General features: G+C 31.8%; 11 protein-coding genes across 11 annotated transcripts; 6 read left to right on the forward strand and 5 right to left on the reverse strand.

Moving 5' to 3' along the window:
• Positions 1 to 725: 725 nt before the first annotated feature.
• On the forward strand, positions 726 to 1,976 carry TVAGG3_0839520 (spectrin binding; the record flags this gene model as incomplete). The annotated part of the gene is made up of 1 exon (XM_001327306.1): positions 726 to 1,976. The coding sequence occupies one exon, from the start codon at positions 726 to 728 to the stop codon at positions 1,974 to 1,976; it is 1,251 nt and encodes a 416-aa protein (XP_001327341.1).
• A 39-nt stretch (positions 1,977 to 2,015) lies between these two features.
• Positions 2,016 to 3,203, forward strand: TVAGG3_0839530 (uncharacterized protein; the record flags this gene model as incomplete). The annotated part of the gene is made up of 1 exon (XM_001327305.1): positions 2,016 to 3,203. The coding sequence occupies one exon, from the start codon at positions 2,016 to 2,018 to the stop codon at positions 3,201 to 3,203; it is 1,188 nt and encodes a 395-aa protein (XP_001327340.1).
• A 218-nt stretch (positions 3,204 to 3,421) lies between these two features.
• TVAGG3_0839540 (uncharacterized protein) lies at positions 3,422 to 3,793 on the forward strand (the record flags this gene model as incomplete). The annotated part of the gene is made up of 1 exon (XM_001327304.2): positions 3,422 to 3,793. One exon carries the CDS (start codon positions 3,422 to 3,424, stop codon positions 3,791 to 3,793), a length of 372 nt encoding a protein of 123 aa, XP_001327339.1.
• A 131-nt stretch (positions 3,794 to 3,924) lies between these two features.
• Positions 3,925 to 4,248, reverse strand: TVAGG3_0839550 (chaperone cofactor-dependent protein refolding; the record flags this gene model as incomplete). Its single annotated transcript, XM_001327303.1, has 1 exon — positions 3,925 to 4,248. One exon carries the CDS (start codon positions 4,246 to 4,248, stop codon positions 3,925 to 3,927), a length of 324 nt encoding a protein of 107 aa, XP_001327338.1.
• A 1,043-nt stretch (positions 4,249 to 5,291) lies between these two features.
• Positions 5,292 to 5,720, reverse strand: TVAGG3_0839560 (cyclin-dependent kinase inhibitor 2C-related family; the record flags this gene model as incomplete). Its single annotated transcript, XM_001327302.1, has 1 exon — positions 5,292 to 5,720. The coding sequence occupies one exon, from the start codon at positions 5,718 to 5,720 to the stop codon at positions 5,292 to 5,294; it is 429 nt and encodes a 142-aa protein (XP_001327337.1).
• A 44-nt stretch (positions 5,721 to 5,764) lies between these two features.
• On the reverse strand, positions 5,765 to 6,985 carry TVAGG3_0839570 (protein of unknown function (DUF3447); the record flags this gene model as incomplete). The annotated part of the gene is made up of 1 exon (XM_001327301.1): positions 5,765 to 6,985. The coding sequence occupies one exon, from the start codon at positions 6,983 to 6,985 to the stop codon at positions 5,765 to 5,767; it is 1,221 nt and encodes a 406-aa protein (XP_001327336.1).
• Positions 6,986 to 7,821: 836 nt separating this feature from the next.
• Positions 7,822 to 9,074, forward strand: TVAGG3_0839580 (uncharacterized protein; the record flags this gene model as incomplete). Its single annotated transcript, XM_001327300.1, has 1 exon — positions 7,822 to 8,943. The coding sequence occupies one exon, from the start codon at positions 7,822 to 7,824 to the stop codon at positions 8,941 to 8,943; it is 1,122 nt and encodes a 373-aa protein (XP_001327335.1).
• A 621-nt stretch (positions 9,075 to 9,695) lies between these two features.
• Positions 9,696 to 12,901, reverse strand: TVAGG3_0839590 (tetratricopeptide repeat protein 37 family; the record flags this gene model as incomplete). Its single annotated transcript, XM_001327299.1, has 1 exon — positions 9,719 to 12,901. One exon carries the CDS (start codon positions 12,899 to 12,901, stop codon positions 9,719 to 9,721), a length of 3,183 nt encoding a protein of 1,060 aa, XP_001327334.1.
• A 1,037-nt stretch (positions 12,902 to 13,938) lies between these two features.
• TVAGG3_0839610 (histone H4-2) lies at positions 13,939 to 14,244 on the forward strand (the record flags this gene model as incomplete). The annotated part of the gene is made up of 1 exon (XM_001327298.2): positions 13,939 to 14,244. The coding sequence occupies one exon, from the start codon at positions 13,939 to 13,941 to the stop codon at positions 14,242 to 14,244; it is 306 nt and encodes a 101-aa protein (XP_001327333.1).
• A 298-nt stretch (positions 14,245 to 14,542) lies between these two features.
• Positions 14,543 to 15,607, forward strand: TVAGG3_0839600 (uncharacterized protein; the record flags this gene model as incomplete). The annotated part of the gene is made up of 1 exon (XM_001327297.2): positions 14,543 to 15,607. The coding sequence occupies one exon, from the start codon at positions 14,543 to 14,545 to the stop codon at positions 15,605 to 15,607; it is 1,065 nt and encodes a 354-aa protein (XP_001327332.1).
• Positions 15,608 to 17,569: 1,962 nt separating this feature from the next.
• Positions 17,570 to 19,844, reverse strand: TVAGG3_0839620 (uncharacterized protein; the record flags this gene model as incomplete). Its single annotated transcript, XM_001327296.1, has 1 exon — positions 17,607 to 19,844. One exon carries the CDS (start codon positions 19,842 to 19,844, stop codon positions 17,607 to 17,609), a length of 2,238 nt encoding a protein of 745 aa, XP_001327331.1.
• Between the last annotated feature and the right edge of the window lie 3,849 nt (positions 19,845 to 23,693).

The raw sequence follows: 23,693 nt of genomic DNA on the forward strand, positions 1-23,693 counted from the left end.
TCTCAAAATTGCATCGGTTAATAAATAAAATTTTTATATACTTAATATCTGTTTTATAATTTTTAAACTTATTATCAAATTAATTTTTACTTAATTCAAATTCAAATTCAATTATCCTATGAAAGACGTTATACATTATTAATAATCACAAATCCTGAACTGATTATAATGGTCAAATAATTACTTTTCAGATATAACTCAAAAGTTGTAAAATTATTTGTATATGTTCGGCTATTTTAGCGAAATTTCATTACAGCATGAACTGACAGCACTTTTATTAAACTTAAATATAAAATACGTTATCATCCAAAATTCCTTTTATTGGTATTGTCTACATATATGATATAAATCTTTATTATAACGGATTTGAATACTATTCAAAAGTTCTTTTCGATAAACAAAATACTTCTCTGATTTACTATTTAAAAATGAATTGAGAATCAGATACAACCGATTTTCAATTTCAATGGTTTGATAAAATTGAATTCTTTCTAAATTTAAATTAATTGTTTGCATTCTTTGCATCTTATAGTGCATCATTATATTATTTTCAAAAGCGCAAAGATGAGATAGTTGATCATCAGGTCGAATATAAACTGTAAGGCTTTACAAAAAAACCCTCTTGTTCAATTAATGACAACAAATATTCATGCGCAGTGCCATCATCTGGCAAAATTCAACTATATCAATCAATTGAGTATAATCTTGATGTTCCTATTGAATCAATGGAATTTTTCTGTCCAGGTTCTGGTGGATATTGCACGCTTTTGGCAGAACCTCAATATGGAGGATATCAATTCTCACTGAACGTAAGTGCAGGAAGCTCCGTAAAGAAGACAATTTATCCATCAATGCCGGAAAGAGTTTATAATATGAAATGCTACATAAATTTTGTAAGTAGCACAGATTATTTTGAGAGTCCATATTTTATAGAGCACAGATATGAAGGTGAACTATCAGACTTTTCACAAGGAGTAAAAACAGCAATAAAACCAGGCGTTTCCAGACTTTCCATGGAAATTGATCCTTCAATGGGACCCATAACACTCGCAACCATATCAGTTACTAACCCACATCATATTCTACGTAATGTTGTTGATCCGAATCAAAGAGTCGATGGATCTTTTATCCGTGAAATGGTCATTCCTTTTGTTGCAAACGCAACACATATCATTGGCATTGATATCCTTAATTCAGATTTTATGCATCACTGGACATGGGCCAAAAGGTACGGCAGTTCATTTAATGAATCATATATGTATATTTCTATGCGACCACTCAAGAAATTTACTATTTCTTACATAATTATGGCAAAGAAATCCGTTTCATTCCATGATGCTGCAGAGCAATGGCATAAGACTTTCCCTGAGATATACGATATGGTCGAATACGAAGCAGGTTCATATGCTCCTCAGCCATATATGACGAAGTGGGCAGGTAAAGAAGACGAGCTTATAAACACCTTCCTTGGTAGATTCCAAACAGGTACATTTTCAGGCGATAAGTTGGAGAATGTTTCATATTTCAAGAGAGTCAGTCCAACATATGTATATGCGAATTATGCAAACAATGCAGATTTTGATTCAAACTGTGTCGAAACAGATACCAACTGCACTTTGATTAAAAACAACCCAATTATCAACAGTGATGGCAACAGAGTTATCTTCAGTAATACGGCTTCTTCATCGAAACTTCCATTGGTTCCACCGCAATCGGTTTTAGATGTTACAATGTCCGAATATAACGAAAACATTGATAAATGGTCATACAATGGCGCTCACCTTGATTATACTAATATGAGAATTGCCAACTATGATTTGACACATGCTGAAGAGTTCACACCTTATACATTAATCGACACCACTAATGGTAAAGAATGTTACAATATGGTAATGACAATGTTCCCTCTTGTCAAGAAACTTGTACAGAAATCACCAAAAGGAATTATGATTTCAATGACAAATGTCCCTCCTTAGATTGCTCAATTTGTCGCTTGTAGCACAGATTCTGTTAATATGGGTAATATTAATGATTTGTTTACTAATGATAATAAGGATGTTGTTTTCGGAAACAGATATTCACTTGGATCAAGAAGAACTTCAATTGTAGATAATGTTGGCAAATTGAAAGATGATTTATTTTCGGCTTGTTTGGCAGCCGGATGTATTCCATCATATAATTATTGGAATGATCCTACCTATATGGAAAAAAATCTGAAGCAATCTTTTGAATTATACCTTCCAATATATGAAGAGCTATATCACAACCACTCATTTATGGCCAACGGATATAACAAGTTTTCAAACGCACCAAGTACTTTTTACTCTACATGGTGTGCAAGAGATGGAAGTGGTCATTGCTTTGCATCATTTCTGATGGGTTCTCCAGGTAAATTTACAGTTGATGTTCAAGATGTGAAATCATGTAAGTTTACAGCCCCTGGTACATCTTGCGAGGTAAAAGGAACTAACAAAGTTCAAGTTGGTACAACTATTCCATATAGAACAGTTGTTGTTGAATATTGGACAAGTTACATGTATGATCCAGTTCTTTTCCCTGATGAAGATCCAACGCCAGAAACTGCTGAACCTGAAGAAGAACCACCAGAAGAAATTCCAGAACCAGATCCAGTACCAGAAGAAGAAGATTCAGAACCAACACGCGAAGAACAGCCAGAAGAAGAACCAGAAGACAATCCAGATTCAGAACCAACACGCGAAGAACAGCCAGAAGAAAAGCCAGAAGAAAAACCAGAAGATAAGCCAGAAGAAAAACCAGAAGATAAGCCAGAAGAAAAACCAGAAGAGCCTAAACCTACTATTGAAGAGCATAAGCCATCAGAAAACTCAGAGTCTGTCTCAACTCATAATGTTGGTGCTGATGGAGGAGATATTGATAAAAAGAAGCAAAAGAAGAATGGAATCATCATTGGAGCTGTTGCCGGTGGACTCCTGTTCTTAGCTCTCCTTGCAACAACACTATTTTTCGTTCTTGCAAAGAAGAGAGATGATAGCGAAGAAGAAGAAGAGCAGATGGATCAAGTCCAAGTTGATGATGCTGAAGATGGCACGGTCATCGATCCAGACATGATGTCAATGCAAGTTGATAGTAGCCAATCACTTCAGAATATCAGTAATTATATTGATTCTGTCATGATTGGTGATGAAGGAGAAAGTATTGATTTTAATGTTCCTCAAGAATAATATTCTAGTCCTTTTGTTTAAACTGTTTAATTTTAAATTTTTAATTTTATTCACAGAATTTGATTTTTGGGATAATTTTTGATTCTCAAATTTTAAAAAGTGTCAAAAAAACGTATTACAAATTTTTAGCTCCTGTGGCCTCTCAAGAGGCCCCTTATAAAACGAACCCGAAGAAATATTCTGGGTTTATTTCGCATATTAAAGGTGAAGCCGAACAAATGAAGCAAATTCGAGAAAATGTTTTGAATGAAACAAAAAGTACAAATGCAGTTTATTCTCATCTTACGAATAGGAGCACCAAAGTTATATATGGTGCGCCTCCTAAGACCACATCTACAACTCAAAAATCAAGTCCATCAAAGTTACCAAAACTTATTCCAAGATCACAAACAAAACAAGAAACGAGATCAGTTATAAATGTTTTGGAACCAAATTCCGAGAACAATTATAACTTTCCAAAGAGAAAAACCGCTGCTTCCCGAATTTATAATCCTGATCGATTAAAGATTTACGATATCGGTCATCGGGAGAAAGATATAGCTGTTCTCTCGGGAGCCAGGTTTTCTGAAGAGTCTTTAATTACAATTTAAGAAAATTTTTCTTATCTGTTTGTTTGTACCATTAAATTAAAAATTGTTATGATCTATATTAGTATTTAAAACGTAAATTCGATCTGTCATGAAAAATTGAAAAAAATTATTTTCCATAATTAAAAAAAACTTTATTCAAAGATGGCGAGAACATCATCTTCGTTCATAATTGTATATTCCTTGCCTTCAACTTTAACGTTTTGGAAGCCGAAATCGGGCATCAAAACTCTTTGGCCTGGTTTCATATGTGTTGGTTTGAAATGGCCATCTACATATGATCCTGGGCCAACAGCGAGAATTGTAGCTTGATTTGGAACTTTTTGTGCAGATTCAGGGATGTAAAGATTTCCTTGCTTTGTTTTCATTTGCTGATCGAATTCTACAATGAGACGGGAGCCAAGTGGCTTGATTGGAAGCTTCTTTGTTGCAAAGCGAAGTCCAAATGATGCAAGCATTTAAAAATGTCACTTTTATTAAAAGTGACAAGATTTTAAGTGGCTAGATAGATTTTGAATACAAGGAACCGAATATTGAATATGTTCGATCTCACATATAGATTGGCTATATAGTTGTGAAATTAATTTTCAATTATCGCAATCAATCTCAATTTCTCCAAAAATATTGATGTATTTTCGATGTTACACTACTTTAACTCATTTCCTTTACTATTTCTACTGTGTAATTATGTTTCATGCATATAATTAATTTCAATCAATCCAAATTTCTCTTATTTGATTTTAAATTGCATAATGCTAGGTTCCTACACCATTATATAGATTTTGTCACTTTTTGCGCCCAGCGTTCCATGTGTACATTTTACACATGCAAAGTTAATTATTAAGATGATAATGAATCTGATTTGACACATTTCAGTGTCAAAAATCTCAAATGACACGATATAACAGAACAGCATGATATTTCTACTTAAATTCATTTCTCTTGTAAATTCAAGAGTATGGGGATGTCGTGTTACATATCTTGATGAAAAGATTGATAATATTGAACGGGATTATTCAACCACAGATTTACTTTCACTTGTAGATCAAATTTCTAACGATTTCCATTTAGAAAGAGATAGAGTTGAAGCGTATTTAAGACGCAGCAGATATGCGTCTTTTGTTAAATAGCTTTTCAACAGGATTGATTTTAACTTGCGCGCAAAATATCGTAGAGCAGTCTACCTTGGTGGCACGGTTATTAAAATAACTAAGACTAATGGAGTATATACTGTAACTTGCCACCAGGTAAGTATCAGTGCAATCCTTTGCCCTGAAGGCTTGTGTAAATCTTTAGCGCATTTCCACATAATAAATAGTTACTAATATCTTTTATGGTATTGCATGGAATGATCCACTTTTGGCTGCTCAAATCACTCAGATCTACTATGATTTGAACAGAAAAATTGAAGCCAAACTCAACGCCTACAAAGCCATTTAATAAAATACTTTTAAAAAATATCTTAAAATGAGTTTTATTTTCAATCCATTATCTTTGTATATTATGCTTTCTGTGAAATAAGAAGTTCAGCTGTCTCTTTACTATTATAAATGGCTGCAAAATGAAGAACTGTTTGTCCAGAATTATCTTTTTCATTGATATTTGCACCATGGGAAATAAGAAGTTCAGCTATCTCTTTACTATTATAAATGGTTGCAAAATGAAGAGCTGTTCTTCCAGAATTATCTTTTTTGTTGATATTTATGCCATGTGAAATAAGAAGTTCAGCTGTCGCTTTACTATTATTTATGGCTGCAAAATGAAGAGATGTTTTTCCATCTTCATCTTTTTCGTTGATATTTGCACCATGGGAAATAAGAAGTTCGGTTGTTTCTTTATTATTTTTAATGGCTACTTTATAAACAGCTGTTCTTCCACAATTATCTTTTTCATTGATATTTGCACCGTGAGAAATAAGTAGTTGAGCCATTTTTACATTATTTGCATATGCTGCAAAATGAAGAGAAGTGAATCCTAATTTATTTTTTTATTGACATTTGCACCATGTGAAGTAAGAAGTTCGACTATTTCTGAGTTATTTAAATCCGCTGCATTAAGAAGGGGGGTGTTCAAATTTTGATCTTCTGCGTCGATAATTGCGCCGTATGAAATAAGAAGTTCGGCTGTTTCTTTACTATTTCTAAGAGCTGCAACACGAAGGGTATTATGATATCCTGGAGAATTGATTGTTGCACCATGGTTAATAAGAAATTCAACAGTCTCTTTACTATTATTTCTTGTTGCAATTTCAAGAGCGGTTTCTCCATATATATATTCATTGACATTTGCCCCAAGTGAAAGGAAATATTCGCAAAGAGATGGATTATCAAACATCGCAGAATAAATAAAGAATTCGTTAACTTCATTAGTTTGATCAAAATAAACTAAAAATGATTCAAGATTATTATAAAATCCACAAGTACCTATTTCGATCTCTAAATTGTACTCATTCATCAAGAATGTAACAAAATCAATGTTGTGTGAAATAATTGCATATTCCATGCATTTATAATCAGGTTCTTGATATTTCAAACATTCACTCATTATCTCTTGATTTCTTCCTAAAAATGAGAATTGTAAACATGTTTCAGTTATTTCTGAATAAAATTTGGTCCTTAAGAATTTGAAACAATCAACTGCTCCATGGTAACAACATAATTCAAGTAATAAATATCTTTGATAAGAAGATGGATATAATTTACTAAAAAGTTGTTGATTTTTATCAAATTCTTCTCTTTCTGTGAATGAAATGAATGTTTCTAAGTCATTATACATAATTGCTCTGTAAATCGTATTCTCTGAATGAATATCGATATTTTCTAATTTCATTTCTTCAAAATTAGCATTTTTATCTAATTTAATTCCATACTCTTTATAAAAGAGGAATGCCCAGGTGATTGGAATATCTCTAACTTCTGTTAAATTATAGCCATCAGTAATGAGTTTCATTAGAGTCAAGTATGACTTTATATAGCGATTATTATATGGAATAATTTTTGAAATATGTTTAATTATGTTTTGAGGAGAGCATTTCTTTGAATCAATCAAGTTTGTTTTGATCATTTTGTAAATCGAGTTTAAATCTTCTTCGTTTTCCGTTTTTAACTGATACAATGCAACATATATATCGATGTGATATTTAAACATACTTCTCAATACACTGTATTCATTTGGAAGATTGTCTTGATCTGACATTAAAAAAAATTATTTAAAAGTTTTCAATTTTTTATACATCATGAGTCCTGTGTATTTTGCAAAATCTGGAATTTGTAAAGTTTCAAATCTGCATCATGGTTGAGGATCTAAACGACAGATTTCCAAATAAATAGGATAAATAGAATCAGTAGGCTCCAAATATGAATGATATGATCTTAGTTTGAAAAGTTACTAAAAGAATAAAAAGATTTGTGAATTACATTTTAATTTCAATAATTTTTATCAATTACTCATCGTGTTATGATTTGCATATCAAATTTAATTTCAAATTTAAGTAAATAACAATATTCATAATTTGGATTTCAAATTTATGTATAATTGAAGCTTTTGAATGAAACCATAATATTTCCAGCTTACGTGATTATCGTTTATTATGTAATATCTGGTTTCTCAGTTAAATAATAGATTTGAATTCTTACTTTTGAGAATTTAACTGAAAATAATATAATGAAAATGGATCACTACAGAATTATTTTATATTCAATAAACCATTTTGCGAAATGGTGGTTCATATCATCTTACAAATTTCTTAAGAAGTCTTAAGAATTGGAAATAAAACTCTTTTTAAAATATTTTTATGCATGAATCTGTATGAAAGAGATATAGTAATAATGCCTGAACACCGAAAAGAAAATATTTTCCATTTCTCTATAGAGAATCTTGAAGACATGCATCCTATTGGGTGATTGTAGTCCAATCCATATTGTTCTATGTCATATATATGCAAAAGTATTTTGAAGGTGCATTGGCAATCGTTGCTAAAAAAAAAGAGTCTGTTTACACTTCCACTTTTTTTGTAATAATAATAAAAAAAAATGAATGAGCGTCAACTATTAACGGAAATTAGACTTCAACAAAATAAAAGTACTACTCCTCTTCAACTCATGACTGAACGAGAATTTCGATACTTTTTATTTCATTTACTAGACAAACCAAGAGAATTTGGTGATTTTATCAACACTTTGTCGACATACAAATATTCAGAAATGATCAAATTAGAACAACAATCTCGTGGTGAATCAGCTTTTGCTAAAATTCTTCGTATTTACACTGAAGGCGAAAATCCGTTATCTATCTCAACACCTCTTACAATGGCAGAAAGACGATCATTCATACTTGATTTGATTCCAGAATCATTGCAAACTACAAGAAGTCAAATTTCAAAAATGAATTTATCAAAAGAAGTTTTTGAATCGTTTGCACAAACATTTGGATATTATCATAATCTTAGCATTGAAAATGAAAACTTAGCAGATCGAATTAAAGAAGTTGTTAGCTTAAAACGAGGAGCTCCAGCCCCTGTTGAAAGTTTATTAACAACTGCAAGATCAATTCCAACTCTTACGCCAAGATTATCATCACGATCAACTCCAATATCATTTAATACATCTTCTGCCATGACAATTCAACGTTCAATCGCAATGTCAACAACAGATTTTAGAGATACTTCAAAAAGATCATGGACTGCTAAAACAAGGAAAATTGAAGTAGAGAGAAAGCCACAAGTAGAAAGAAAAGCGAAAACTGTAAAAATTAAATCTCGAGACGTTTTGAAGCCAAGTGTTGCTAGTTTGGTGAAGGCTATTGATTTAGAAGAAGCTAGAACTATGTCGATCGAAGAATTAAACAATATTATTCAAGATCGCGAAAAACAGATTATCCATAATAAGCAGGAAGCTGCCACACTATCTCAGAAAATTACTTGCCTCAAGAGAGATTGTATTAATCTAGAGGATGAAATCTCTTCCCTTGAATCACAATATGAGTCATATCTTGCAGCTGCTGAGCAAAGAAAACAAGAAGAAGAACAAGAAAAGATTCATACTTCTAGAATGTATAGCTCAAGAAGGCGTGAAGCAAATGAAATTACTCATCAACTTCAAGAAGCAATTGAAGAAAATAAGAAATTGAAGAAGCAGCTATCAGGATTACAGTAACCGTAATTAATTGTTTTACTATATTTATATCTATTCTTTCACCATTGAAATTTTCATTATTTTTTGTTTATTAAAATATTAGATTTATTGTTTCATTTATATATTTTTATGGGGAACACACCTATATTTACTTAATAAATTAAACAAAATTCTTCATGGAAACAAATCAGAATAAACTTGACCTATTTTATTGGAATATTGATTCTATATTAGCTTACAATGATGCTTGCGTCCCAAAAATATATGGATCTTTCACATTAATAATGATAATTTAATTATCTTGAATAAAATAAATCAATATTGAGATAAAATAAAATAATTATTGCGATAGATTCTTTTTATAATATATTTGTAATTTCAAATTTTAGTTTCAAATTATTTTTGATGCGAATTTTAATTATTTTTGAATTAATCTTTAAAAATTTGAATATTTTCGTGATTTTTGAGATATGAAATAAAGATGATTTACTATTATTTTTGATATTACCTATATGAAAGTATTCGTTTAATTATATTGATTAGCATTTAATTGTTTTTTACAATGAATTTATGCTCAAAATTCCTTGAAATATAGTTTATATTTTAGTGTTTGACAGAAAAATACTTCTGTATCAACAAAATCATATTACTTCTAGAGTTAAAACAAATAGGTTAAGTCATTTATTAATATTATTAAAGTATTTCATATATCATTAATAAGTTTAATTATTAGTATATTCTCATTAATAATATTAGTAACAGTTGATAGAAATACAAAATTAATTTGCATAATACTTTATTCAATAAACAATTTATTAATAGTACTTTTCAGTTTTCTGAAAAAGCTTGGCGAAAGAATTGACAATTGTTGCAGAGAAACCAAAGCTTCCTTCTTCATTCCGAGTTTCAACTGAATAATTGACAATAATCTCAAAATTTCTCTATCATTTTGATTTTTCGCGACATTGTTAAGAGCCTGTAAAGCCAATCCATAATCTTCTTCTCTATTATTCTTTATAATCTCCATTACCAGATTTTTGACAATTGGAGCAGATCTGTTGAATTTCTGGTAGGCATCCTTAGCAGCTTCATACGTACTCATTGTTCTCATTGCGTTGAACAAGTAGACAACAGGATCAGATAAAGAATGAGGCACATCTAATTTAGATCCCTTCGGAATGACCTCCAAAACGCTCTTTTCGAGGTCAAGTGAATATGAGCAACTGGAGTTCTCGTTGATCATCGATAAAGTGATCTCTCCAGCTTCTGTCCTGTTTCCGTTTATTATCTTTTCCGCGGCTAATTGTAAAGATTTCAAAGGTTCATTTTCTTCCTTTTTATCGATTTTGCTGATTTTAGATTTGGAGTTGAGGAGATTCAGTCTCTCAATCCTTTCTTTGTCATCTTTGTTCGCAAAAAGAAGAGCAAAATCGTATTTTTTGAGAGCTTCGAACGCAAATGAAATTGCGTTAGTATCTTCGCCCATAAATGAGAAGTTTAAGGCATCAGACGTTTCTCCACTCATCAAAGCAAAGAGTGGCAAATTTGGAATAATTAATCTGGACGATCCAAACTCGAAAGCGATCTTAGATGCATCGAATCGATTAACTTTCTCGGTTTTGATCAAAATTTGCCATACATCTGGGTCGTAAGGGTTAAATGATCTTGCTGCATTCGTTGCTGTATCAAGGAGCTTCTCATCATCGATAAGAAGAGCAATGGCAGCAACACAGGCGTAAGATCTTGCCATTTCCATAGACGTAGCGAGCTTTGCGGCAACACATAAGCAATGTCTTGCGTAAGAGTACTGTTTTGAGAGAGCAAAGGATATTCCAAGGCTCATCCAGACTCCTGAGTGGTCTGTAAATGATTTTACAGCTCTTCTGAGAACGAGTGTTGCTTGGTCAGGTAAATCTTTGAGATTAAGAACACGAGCGAGGTCTATGAATGCTTCTGCCCTCCTATCTATCTCGCAACGCTTCATGAAACATACTTGGCCTTCGTTTAAGAAAGATTTATCCTTTTCAATCAGAAATTCTTCAACAAAATAGTCGCCACAAAGCTTTAGAACGCTGCTCTGAGATCCCCATATTTGTACAAACTCGCGAACTAATGGAAGTACATTTAAGGTTAAAAAGTGACAAGTTTCAAATCTACCAAATCTTTGAAACATTCGAAGTTTGGTAATTACTTGCTGTAAGTACGCAGTAAATCTCAGAGGGTTCTCTTTCAAGCTATATTCTTCCTTCCATTCGAGTGGAGCTTCGAATAAACTGTTTAATTGGAACTCCAAATCCAAATCTGGCTCTCCGTGCTTTCTTATTTCTTGTGCGACACTCATTGCAGCTTTAGCACGTCCAAGGACCACGTAGGACTGTCCAAGAGCCGACCACGAAGTTCTTCTTTCAGGATTAAATTTCAAATCTTTCTGAAACTCTTCGCAAGCTTCTTCATGTCTTCCCAATTTCTGCAAAATCAATCCTGCCCTGAAGTGTGACCAATCACTATCCACTTTTTGGCAAAGATTTAAACTTTCCTCGAATTTACCTTGTTTTGCAAGATTTCTGCTTGTCATTTCCAAAGCAGACTTATCTTCCAATCCCAAATCATACGCTTTCTGGAACAGAAACACCGCTTTCTCCTCATCTTTCTTGTATTCCAGTAAAAATTTACCAAAATACAAATAACCTCTTGGATCATTTTTATCTGCTTTCATTGCATCGATGAAATACTTTTCGCATGCATCGCCCAATTCGTCTATCATATTATAAGCTGCTTCCGCTTTCGCTACAATGATTTTTGGCGAATCAGATTTGCAATTTAATATGTTTTGGAGTCTTTTCTTGTTTTTGTCATGTCTGTACATAAGGAGATCGATCATTGTGCGTTCCTCTTGTGTGATGACATTATGGACATCATCTTCTAATAGTTTCTCGGCTTCTTGGCCGCGCCCGAGTCTGATCAAAATTCTTATTAACAAAGGAGTGCCTTTACATGGATCATTCTTGATGATTTCGTTTATAATATTGATGGCTGATTGCGTATCACCAAGTTCTTCTTTCGTTTCGCTGAGTTTCACTAATAATGGAACATAATTTGGAAATTTCATAATTGCATCGTTAATTGCTTGAAGACGAACAGTAGGATCGTTAATAAGATTGATGTAATACATCCAGCCACTGACAAAAGGTGGAATTACCATTAAAGAATTCCTTAATAAAGTAAGATCTCGTTTTTTAGCCGCTCTGACAAAATCTTTGAAGATATAGGAACCTCCAGCAATATGCTTTTCGGCTGATTGTAAGGGTTCATCGCCAAATAGTGTTTCTACGTAAATTCGATCTTGATTATCGATTGGAAGGGTTTGAATCCAATGAGGAGCTTGGAATATGTCGGATTCTTCAAGAATAGTATGTATCAATCGTGAGCATGCTTGTAAATCTTTAGGAGCTTGAAGTTTAAGCATTTTTAATCTGATATCTAATGTATTTGGTGTTTCTGGTAACATAGCAGTAATCGGAAGCATCAAGGCACCATCTACTGAGTCTAATAGTCGAACAAATTGGTTTATTAAGTTCTCATCATCGAGAGGAATTAAATGTGGCGCAATTTGTTTGAGAATTGCTAAGTCTGGTTGACAAATTTCTAATGCACGTGTAATCGTGTTAAGTAAATTTGTGCTTTTTGAGTCAATATCGATTTGAATTAGGGATTTCCATGGTAATGCATCATCTGGCTTAAGACGAGTGCATTCTTCAGCAAATTTTCGTGCTTCAGCGTAGTTTTCTGTCTTCATGTGCATCATACAAGTCATAAAACATGTTTCAAATACATGATATTCAAGTCTTCGAGCTGTAGGAGTTATTCTTGATAATATTTTCTTGCATTCATCATATTTCTTCTCTGCTATATATTGTTTTGCGTCAGTAAGTCCCCCATCAATCAAGCGCTTGTCACGCTGAATCTGGTCCTTACTCATAATTTGAATGGAACAAATATTAAACTAACTAGCAAATGATAGTATTAGATATATCAAACCTTTTTATCAAGTAAATCTCCAAATTCTCTGTGGATTTTATTCAAATAGATTTTATTATTCAAAAAATATCGGTGTTACAAGAATGCAAATGATTTTACTATATACGTATGCTAATTAAATATGATATGCTTGAGCTTCTAGAAAAATTTGAAAAAATATAGTAAAAAGGAGAAGAAATATACAATTAAATTACTTTAATATTAACTTGTTTTGGGACTTGTCTCGTACATTTCACAAAAATTTCATGAAATTTTCTATTTTTTAATATGAAATTTGAATTAATCAGAATCTGATGATGAAGACGATGACGAAGAAGATGCACCTCTATGAATAACTACAAGGATAGTTGGCTGGCATGCATAAAAAGGCTGTTGAAATGCTGAAAAATAGAATGGAGCATTTCCTTGTACAGCCATAACAGCGTTTGGTTGGTTCGGATAATAAAATGGCTGCTGGAAACTTGGAAAATAAAAAGGATTCTGATAAGGACTGTATGTATATAATGTTTTTGTTTTATGGTGATGGTGATGCTTATTTTTATGCTTTCTTTTCTCTTCTTTTTTGTTTTTCTTCTTTTTTTCAACGTTTTCTTCAATTTCTTTTTTAACAACTTCTTTTTCTACTTTTTGGATTTCATGTGGTTGTTCCTCAATTTCAGATGATGCTGTGTCGTCATCTGGTATCTCCTAGCTTTTGTTTTCATTTCGCTGATTGGCTTGTGGTTTCGGTTGAGGATTTTGAGGTGGTTGACGATTTGGATTTGGACTTGCAGGGAGTAGCTTGCCATTACTCCAGTTCAGTCTTTTTGTTTGAGTGATACGTGCCATTAACAAAAGTGAACTTACGCCCGTATGACATCTGCCAATTCTGACGTCAGTTGACAGAAATTTTCCATTTTAAGTCCACTATTTTTGAATGCAACTTTTATATTTTGGCGCGACGATTAAACCAATCGGAATTCAGTTCATTAGTTAATAATGTCCGGCCGCGGTAAAGGTGGTAAAGGTCTTGGTAAGGGTGGTGCTAAACGCCATCGTAAAGTAATGCGTGAGAACATTCAGGGTATCACAAAGCCAGCTATACGTCGTCTTGCTCGCCGTGGTGGTGTCAAGCGTATATCTGGTGATATCTACGAAGAAGTTCGTGGTGTTCTTCGTCATTTCCTTGAGAACGTCATTCGTGACTCTGTTACATACACAGAACACGCTCGTCGTAAAACAGTTACAGCAATGGATGTCGTCTATGCTCTTAAGCGCCAGGGCAAGACACTCTATGGTTTCTAAAATACATTCTTCATGCTTTCTTTTACTATTCGAATTCATTTTGCTTAATTAAAATTTGTCTTTATATTTACGTTATTAATATATTCAATATATCATTCCTAACTATAATAATAACATTTGTGTATCATTAAATTATAGTTGTGTGAGTAAGAAACCCAAAGGATTGATGGTTCAAATTCGAAAAAATAACTGCTGTCACCGTAAGAATTTAATTCCTTATGGTGTCTGATTCCAGTTGAGAAAGCAAATAAAATCAGAAGTTTATTTTAATTTTTATTTATTTTTTTTTTCAAATTATATGAGCTCATCAGATTATTATGATTCCGATTCCGATTCTGACAGTGAAGATCGAAGAGACCACAACCCAAGTGTATTTAATCCATTTATTCAAAGGCAAATTCAGTCAAAGACCGAAAACAAAAATAACGCTTCTGATGAAGAAACTGATAAAGAAATACCAGCTTACACAGTTTCCAAATTTGTGCATCCTTATCAATTATTCCTTACCGAGCATGATCAAGAAATAACAGAAATAGCAAAACAACAAAATTCAGATCTATTAGGTAAAAGGATAATAGCATTACAACAATTCGCAAAACTTCCTCCACAAGAAAAAGAAAAATATTTTGCGAAAGTTCCAATAATGATGGATCCAGGTCAAGATCTCAACAGAAATAATACAACTAATCCATCTAATCGATCTGGTACAACTTATCCATATTATACATCTAATACAAAACCAATAAACCAAGATAATAAAAATATAATTCCCGAACGTAGTTCCAAAGAACCTTTAAGTACACAACCAACAAACAATACCCAGTCCCCTCCAAGCTTCTTCAAAAGTATTCCAAGACAGCCACCTCAAAATTTACCAAGTCAACAAATACCAATAACAAACCAACCTATTAATCCAAATCCAACTACCCAACAAGAAAAAGTCATAGAAAAACATGTAAAAGAAGTTGAAAAAGAAATTAAACCAATTCAACTCTCACCTAAAAAAGAGGAAGAACCTCAACAAATCCAAGAAATAGAAAACAAACTTGCTGAAAAAGAAGAAGTTAAAGAAATTAAAGAAAAAGAAGAAGTTGAAGTAAATGAAGAGAAAGAAGATGTTGAAGAAAATGAAGAAGAAGTTGAAGAAAAACCAAAAATTAAAAAAGAAAAGAAGCATAAACATAAAAGCAAACACCATCACCATAAAAAGAAAACAATATACACATACACTCCCTATCAAAATCCGTTCTATTTTCCAAGTTTCCAGCAACCATTTGGTTATTATCAGAATCAGCAAAACGTAATTGTAGCAGTACGCAAACATCCATCTTCTTCATCATCGTCTTCATCAGATTCAGACTGATACCAATATAATATTTGTAAGATAACATATAAATGAAATGCCTAAATTATATACGAAATAAAGCATATTATTTGTTTGATTCATTTAATATTTTTATTTTAATTTCAAAGCCAAATCATACTTAAAGACATCACATTAATAGAAACTTGGCCTAAATGATATAACTTCTTATGTAATCTTAATAATCATTGAATATGATAATAATTCTTCTCACGAATATTCATACAAGATGATGCTAGCGCAAAAACTAAAAATATATTCCTTTAATGTTAGAATGGTAATGCAATAAGCGGATAAACACAATATTACCCTATATTTCCAGGAATTACCATTTAAGGTTATTTTTTGCATCAAAAAAATTCAATTTTAGCATGATTGAAGTATTATTTTTTAAAAATAACAATAAAATATTAATTTATACAACAGTTTTATATATCCCTTACATTTTTGTGGCAAATGGAGAGGGTAACGGCGTCGAAATTGCATAATTTCAAATCTCCTTATCTCAACGAATACAAGAGGGAGGGGACTGAAATTAGGCTATTTTAATAGGTATGAGGTATCAAACATTTTCACTGATGAAAAATTGAAAAAGCTGATTTCAGCTTTCTAATCATACCTTATATATGAGGTATCATATCAAAATACTTATATGTTATTACTTATGGGGCCACCTGAATGTTCTCACAATTTGTTTGTATAGATATAAAAATAATTATATTAAATTTAAATTAAGTCTTTTATTCCTAAAATGAATACTTTTTGACATTTTTAGAACTTTTATATTATGAAGTGAATAATACCAATTGTAGAAATGATAAGGATAAGAAATTGATTACTAAAACAATAGTATTTCAAAGTTTTATGATGTTTAATGTATTTACATAGATATAGATAAACGAAAAATATATTTTAATCAGAATAAATTGAAAAATCTATTTCAATCTTTTGCAAGGAAAAGGCAAATGCACATGCATTTACTAAAAGAATGGAGTATTAATGATATAATCAACAAATCCTGCATTTATTTTGATAAATATTCATTTTTTAAAATTTTGACGAGTTCAAGGTCTTGTTTCGGTTCGAATTCGTGAAAAATGAATATTTTCAAAATTTGATAAATGATATAATATCAGCATCCAAATAGAATGCATCTATTATACTTTTTATTGATTTATTTCTATTTTATTGGGATAATCAGATTTTCCTTTGAGTGTGAAAGATATACTTTTGTCACAGCACCAAATCATATAAAATGTGCTGAATTTGTTTCCGCTGTTTATTTTCAATCTAATCTATTCTAATAGTAGTTTTCATGCGTTCGAAGTTTCAACAAAAAAGTCTATGAATACTCAAAATAATTGATTTTTATATCATTAAATACTATTTTTAGTGGAGAACAAAGCATATTTTAACGTCAGCCAGGAATTACCGTTTTACCAAAATTTTTGTTTTTGAGCAAAAATTTTATCATAAAAACACTCTTTATATCATAAAAATGCTATATTATAAAAATCAAAAATTTCAACTTGCAAACAAATCATATTAAATCTCATATCTCATATTTCCATACAAAGTACAAAATCATAAAATTCAACATCTTTTCTATCATATCCTCTTTTAAAAAGCTTTGAAAATGTCTATATATGTCGAGATATAGAAGCTTTTTTAGAAGGTGGAAAAAAAGTGACGGTAATTCCTGGAAATAGAGGGTAATTATATATCTCAAAAATATCTAAACCAACTGATATTTACAATATAGAATATAGAATTACTAGCTTTAGAATGGCAGAATAATGTTGTAAATTTAGATAACAAGCTGAATTATCTAAATATTCCAAATATCTATCACATATAGGTAAAAAAAGGCTTTTCCACTGAGGGAATCTGCTATATGCATTTTCATTCAATAATTATTGTTCTCATTTTTGGTATATTAAAAAAAATTATATTATTTTTTTTTTCTAGCATAAAAAACAATTCAAACAAAACATTTATATTAGTTATAATACTCGTCAGAGCTAATTTCCATTCCCGCATCGTCGTCATCATCGAAATCGTACTTCTTCGGGTCTTTTCCGAGTGGACCAAACGTTTTCAGGCCAAGCATGTTCCCGAGCGGTGTCATTAGAATGGCCAGAACGATCAAAACAATGAAAATTACTCCGAAAACTGTACCGCAAGCGATTGCAGGGACAATATTAGGTGTTCTCGTCGGATATGGGTATACACGCACTAAGAAACTTTCATTTGTATACTCAGAACTAACATTGTAAAGGGAAGTTGGGAAATAATCGTCATCTGTGTACAAATAAACATCTTTATCCATAGGAATGATGTTTATCTGCACCTTCCCAACATATTTCTTCCATCCGCGCTCGAAAACAGTCGTAGATCCCTTTTCAAGCTGCAAATTAAACTGAATTTGCGTTTGATTATCATCTAGAATTGGAGTATCTATATGGAGGGCATTATAGATATTATTATTGATCAAAACAAAGTCCAATATCTCATGGATATTGAAACTATTGTTAATTGACGAAAAATAATAAGAATCAGAAGTAAAATTGAATCTCTCGATGACTTCATCAGTTGGAATATACATTGTACCTTCTTTGAAAGGTTTCGATATAGAATTTTTGAGAAATTCTTTCGTATTAATTCTAATTTTTGTATTTGGAGTCGGAACAACGAAAGGAAGTGGTCCAATGGGGTTCAGATAGCAATTGCCTGATATAATGAACAAAGTGTTCCTCGTAAACATTCCAACAGATGTAAGATTTACATTATCTAAATTAATAACGTAAGAAGATTCAGTAAAGTCGCCAATAACATACAAAGACTTTGCTAATATCTTGAAGAATGTTCCGAATATATTTAAGCCATCGTAGTCGAGTAAAATTAAATTATCTTTAATAAGTATGTTCTGAGCAGTATAATTAATACTACACATGGCTCCATTTCTCATATATACACCGTTCATTACGGGAGTTCCTTTTCTTGTGTTTTTCCCTGAAATTGTCAAAGATCTTTGTATTTCGAGCTGTGAGATCTGATTTAATGAAGTAAGGTCTGATGTAAGTGTATATGCGTTTAATGATAACATCGAGATACCTGTTTTGATGTTACTATTCTCGAAAATCGCATTAATTAAATGTAATGTCGAATTTACAGGGAAATACGATATATCTATATTGGCATTCTTCAAACTAAATAATCCTAGTGATGATCGCTGGAAGTCTAGCTGCAAATAAGCGTTCTCACTCACTCCTATTAAGTATAAATTCGCGCTTTCGTATCCTACCATGTTAAAGTAGGCCATTCCGTTGCCATCAACATAAGCAGTGATATCTGAGTCTTCAATTGAGTTTATATATTGAGAAAAAGCAAGATTTGCCTCTGAATTTGTCATAACAGGGTATTCTTTAGGACAATTGTTGCAAGGACCAGAGCTAACGCATAGGCAAACTGTATCAGACTTGTATCTATCTTTAATATCGATAATTTTCACCTTATTTGTGGAAAAATCAATTTCTGCCGAAGGATAAACAAATAACTTAGAAGGAGGGCTCACACCATCAGGGCGGTAATGAATAAAGGGTGCTGTAGTTAAATTTTCGATTTTAAAGTAAAGTCCATAATTATATTCATCTTCCATTTGAATTACGGTATTATCGACTGGCGAAAGGCTTCCAAATTTATTATTGTCGTTATATGTAGCAATGCCATCAGTAGTTCCTTTAATTTCGATTAATGCTTTGCGCAAAATTGGAGAAGAATGAAAAATTGAATATCTTTGCTCATATTTAAACGTCAGGTTTGATTTGGGCCTTCCCGCAAAGGCTGACATTTGAAATTCATACGATGGTTGAGTGATTACGTATCCTACGTCTCCATTTATCTTAAAAGGGGTAGAAAAAGCGATTGTCAAAGTTGGTTGCGTGTTATCTATTGATTTATTTACAATTAAATATTCATTTGAAGGATCTGAGAAGTAAAATATGGAATCTTCGGTATATTCTAGTTGCTGTGTTGATGGATTGTAGTAGTATTTGTCAAATCCTTGTTTGTTATAAAAAACAATAACGCCATCGTGACCTGCAATTTTAATTCTGAGATTTTCAATTTCGGTCATATTAATATTGTCTGTGCCAATGATAGATATGCTGTAGTCCGTAATATTTGGCTCAGTTTCTTCTTCATCTGAAAGAGCAAAGATGAAAAAGATTGAAAGCATTAAAAATTTTTTTATTTTCATGAAAATTTCATACTCACGACAGGTGTAAAAAACCTTATTTCGAGTCGATTGCGCATAAATTGCTATCGAATGATCAACATCGAACATATTTGTCAGTAATGAACGTTCTATAGAAAAATTGAATGATCAATTCAATACCAAATTTCAGTCTGTTTTAATCTAAATTTATTGTAATTAATAAAACAACAAAATAAAAATTGAATGATTTACGATAAAAATAAGGATTGACTTGAAAGCTAATTTTTCGCACTATCATATTATTGAACTTAATGTGACTTCGGATGTATTACTTAAAAATATAACAAAATAATACTCTGCAACTTGCGCTTTACCTCATATTTTAAAGCCTAAACAAGGAATTTCACATTACAAAGCAAGAGAACGTTTGCACCCAAAGATTTCAAGGGGTGTACATTCAAATTTATGCACAAATAGAAAAAATGTTCATTAATTAGTTAATTGTTTTCAAGATTCATTGTCTCATATACTGATTATTCATTTCAATGAGGCAATTCTTCTATATTATTGTTTTATTTGTTTGTATTTTGTAATTAAATTTTTGTTATTTTAATACCATGAAAATGAGTTTAAAATCTCTGATATTACCCTCAATTTTTAACTTTTGCAACTCCAAAAACCAGGTGTTTTTCCAGAACTACAATCTAGGATGAGTCCTAGGAGCTATAATTCTAGGGTTAGATGATACCCACTTAGTACTTTTATTTGTATATGTTTTAGTGGAATTTGGTGAGGGGTCATGAAATTCGTATCTAATTTGCTATCATCTAAGCTGGTAAAAGTTAGAGAAAGCTATTTACTGGTTGTATATTACAAATATACCTTGTAATAGAAAATATAAGTGTTTGTGATTTAAATTCGCTCAATTAGCTCGAAAATTTGTTTTATATCCATGACAAACTAACACAATCCTATTTATGTGATTGCCAATCTGTTCCCAAAATATATCAGCATGAATATATATATATTGATATTATTTGCAATTTCATCATTAAATAGTACTTTTTTTCTATTTTTAATTTAGAAATAGTATATTTATATGATAGCGACACAAGATTTTAATTAAAAAATATATGTTATCGATCATCACACTCAAATTGAATTTCAAAAATTTTAGAATTTTTCAATTTCAATATTGAAAATATATTTCTTATATCATAGCGATTCATGTTATAATAATATGGAGAAAAATATTGTTTTAAATCTAAAATTTAAAATGAATGATTGGGCATTACATTAATCCAATTTATTGTTTATTTGTTAATCTAGTGGAAACAATTAATATTTTGGAGAAACAAAAATTTGAAATTTGAAATTTGAAATTTTGAAAAAAATGCATGAATCGGTAATTAAACATTGATTTATTAATTTATTAGCCATGCTTTTGATGTTGGTCTTATTCTTAAGCCGATTTAAAGAATTAATTTTTCCAAATCGTGTTTGACATTAACACATATAGATATATCAGGAAAAAAGGTATCACTTATCAAGTTATTGGTTTTTATGTATCTCCTAACTTTGCCTCGTTCTGAATACAATTCTAGTTAACGAATTTTAAATAACTATATGAAGAATACATCATTTTGGTTTTATTATTATTAAAATGATATATATTAGCTATGTATATGCTTGTAAGAATATTATTCCTTGAATTGGAAACAGAAAAAATAAATTTAGACAGAAAATGCATATCTTTAAAAAATAATATGAAATTTAGCTTTGATATTATTATCCGATAAAATATGCATGATAATTACTCCGCAAATAAAATTTAGGAAGCAAGTTGTGACGGTTTGGGCGGTTTTCAATGGCCCACAAGGAAAGAAGTATCGTTTTATCAGGCAACAAGAGGTCTTGAACTGAGTAAAGGACTGATCACCCTTGAAAGGTTCAAACATGCTTGCGCGCCGCAGTCTTAAAAATGATATGTTTCACTTCTGGTCGAAAATTTCAACCTCTATGACAGTTGTTGGATGAACAATTGTGTAGCGGGATGAAATCTGAGTGCGGCCTGGGGCTGCAGCATCAATCTTCCCGGCATCTTTACCGCAATCATCTCTTAGATTGCACACAAAGTTGCGAACGAGCAGCTTTCTATGCGGTAAAGATGCCGGTAAAAGAGAGCCGTAGTGATTCTCTGCTGCAGCGTCAATCTTCCCGGCATCTTTACCGCAATCATCTCTTAGATTGCACACAAAGTTGCGAACGAGCAGTTTTCTATGCGGTAAAGATGCCGGAAAGAGAGAGTCGATGTGAGGTTCTTTTCGAGGGCTCCTCGAATGAGACACTGTTCCGCATTGATAACTTGAACGCGGAAGTTTGACCGACAAGAGTGCATTATGCACTCCTGTCGGTCGCAGTGTCTCATTCTGGGAGACATTGCCTCTGCATGTCTCCCAGAATGGAACAATTTTCTGCAATCAGAATGTGATTGCAAAACTTTGACCGACAAGAGTGCATTATCCAATCTTTTTTGTCATATACCTCAACCCAGAAAGACAAAACTTTACATAAAATAGGTAAACTTTGGTTTTCACTTAATAATGTTTATTTTTAATTTTTTGTTCTTTATATAACTTTTTCTTCTACTAAACTATTTTACAGACTCTACTGAGCTATCCTCACATATATACCTGTGACAATAACACATATATACTCCCTTCATATTCTGATCTCATGACATATTACAGCACAAACTATAATTATACAACATACCTCATAAAGTCTGATTTTACCCCTATCTAAGCGTTCAAAACCTATTTTTCCCGCGTAATCTGATTCTTCTGGCTCTGCTGATTCGATTTCTGCTGTCAGATCGTGAAAATATGCATCACACAATGAGATAAACACAAAATACACAACTTAATATTTTCCTTAAAATTTCTCTTCAAGTTCATACTGAAACAACATCTTTTTTTGAAAATACAATTTTTTCAAAAAATGTATGAATTCAAAAGTGCATACTATATCTAGTCATTACCCAACATTAATTTTGTATTTTAGTTTTTAAGATATTAATTTTATTATACGTCTTATTCAGAAAATTAAATATATTTGTGAGGGAAAACGGAGGAAATAATAAATATGTCAAGATCGAGGAATTGACAATTTTAAGGAAAATATTAAGTTGTGTATTTTGTGTTTATCTCATTGTGTGATGCATATTTTCACGATCTGACAGCAGAAATCGAATCAGCAGAGCCAGAAGAATCAGATTACGCGGGAAAAATAGGTTTTGAACGCTTAGATAGGGGTAAAATCAGACTTTATGAGGTATGTTGTATAATTATAGTTTGTGCTGTAATATGTCATGAGATCAGAATATGAAGGGAGTATATATGTGTTATTGTCACAGGTATATATGTGAGGATAGCTCAGTAGAGTCTGTAAAATAGTTTAGTAGAAGAAAAAGTTATATAAAGAACAAAAAATTAAAAATAAACATTATTAAGTGAAAACCAAAGTTTACCTATTTTATGTAAGTTTTGTCTTTGTGGGTTGAGGTATATGACAAAAAAGATTGGATAATGCACTCTTGTCGGTCAAACTTTTGCGTTCAATTTGATTGCAGAAAATTGTTCCATTCTGGGAGACATGCAGAGGCAATGTCTCCCAGAATGAGACACTGCGACCGACAGGAGTGCATAATGCACTCTTGTCGGTCAAAGTTTTGCAATCACATTCTGATTGCAGAAGATTGTCTCATTCTGGGAGACATGCAGAGGCAATGTCTCCCGAAATGATACCGTCATACCAACACCAATTTATCCCTTCTTTCCATTGTCATACAATTCAATATTTTTATCAATC

The sequence above is a fragment of the Trichomonas vaginalis genome, chromosome VI (genome assembly GCF_026262505.1).
Source record: "Trichomonas vaginalis G3 chromosome VI, whole genome shotgun sequence".
Taxonomy (NCBI): Eukaryota; Parabasalia; order Trichomonadida; family Trichomonadidae; genus Trichomonas; species Trichomonas vaginalis.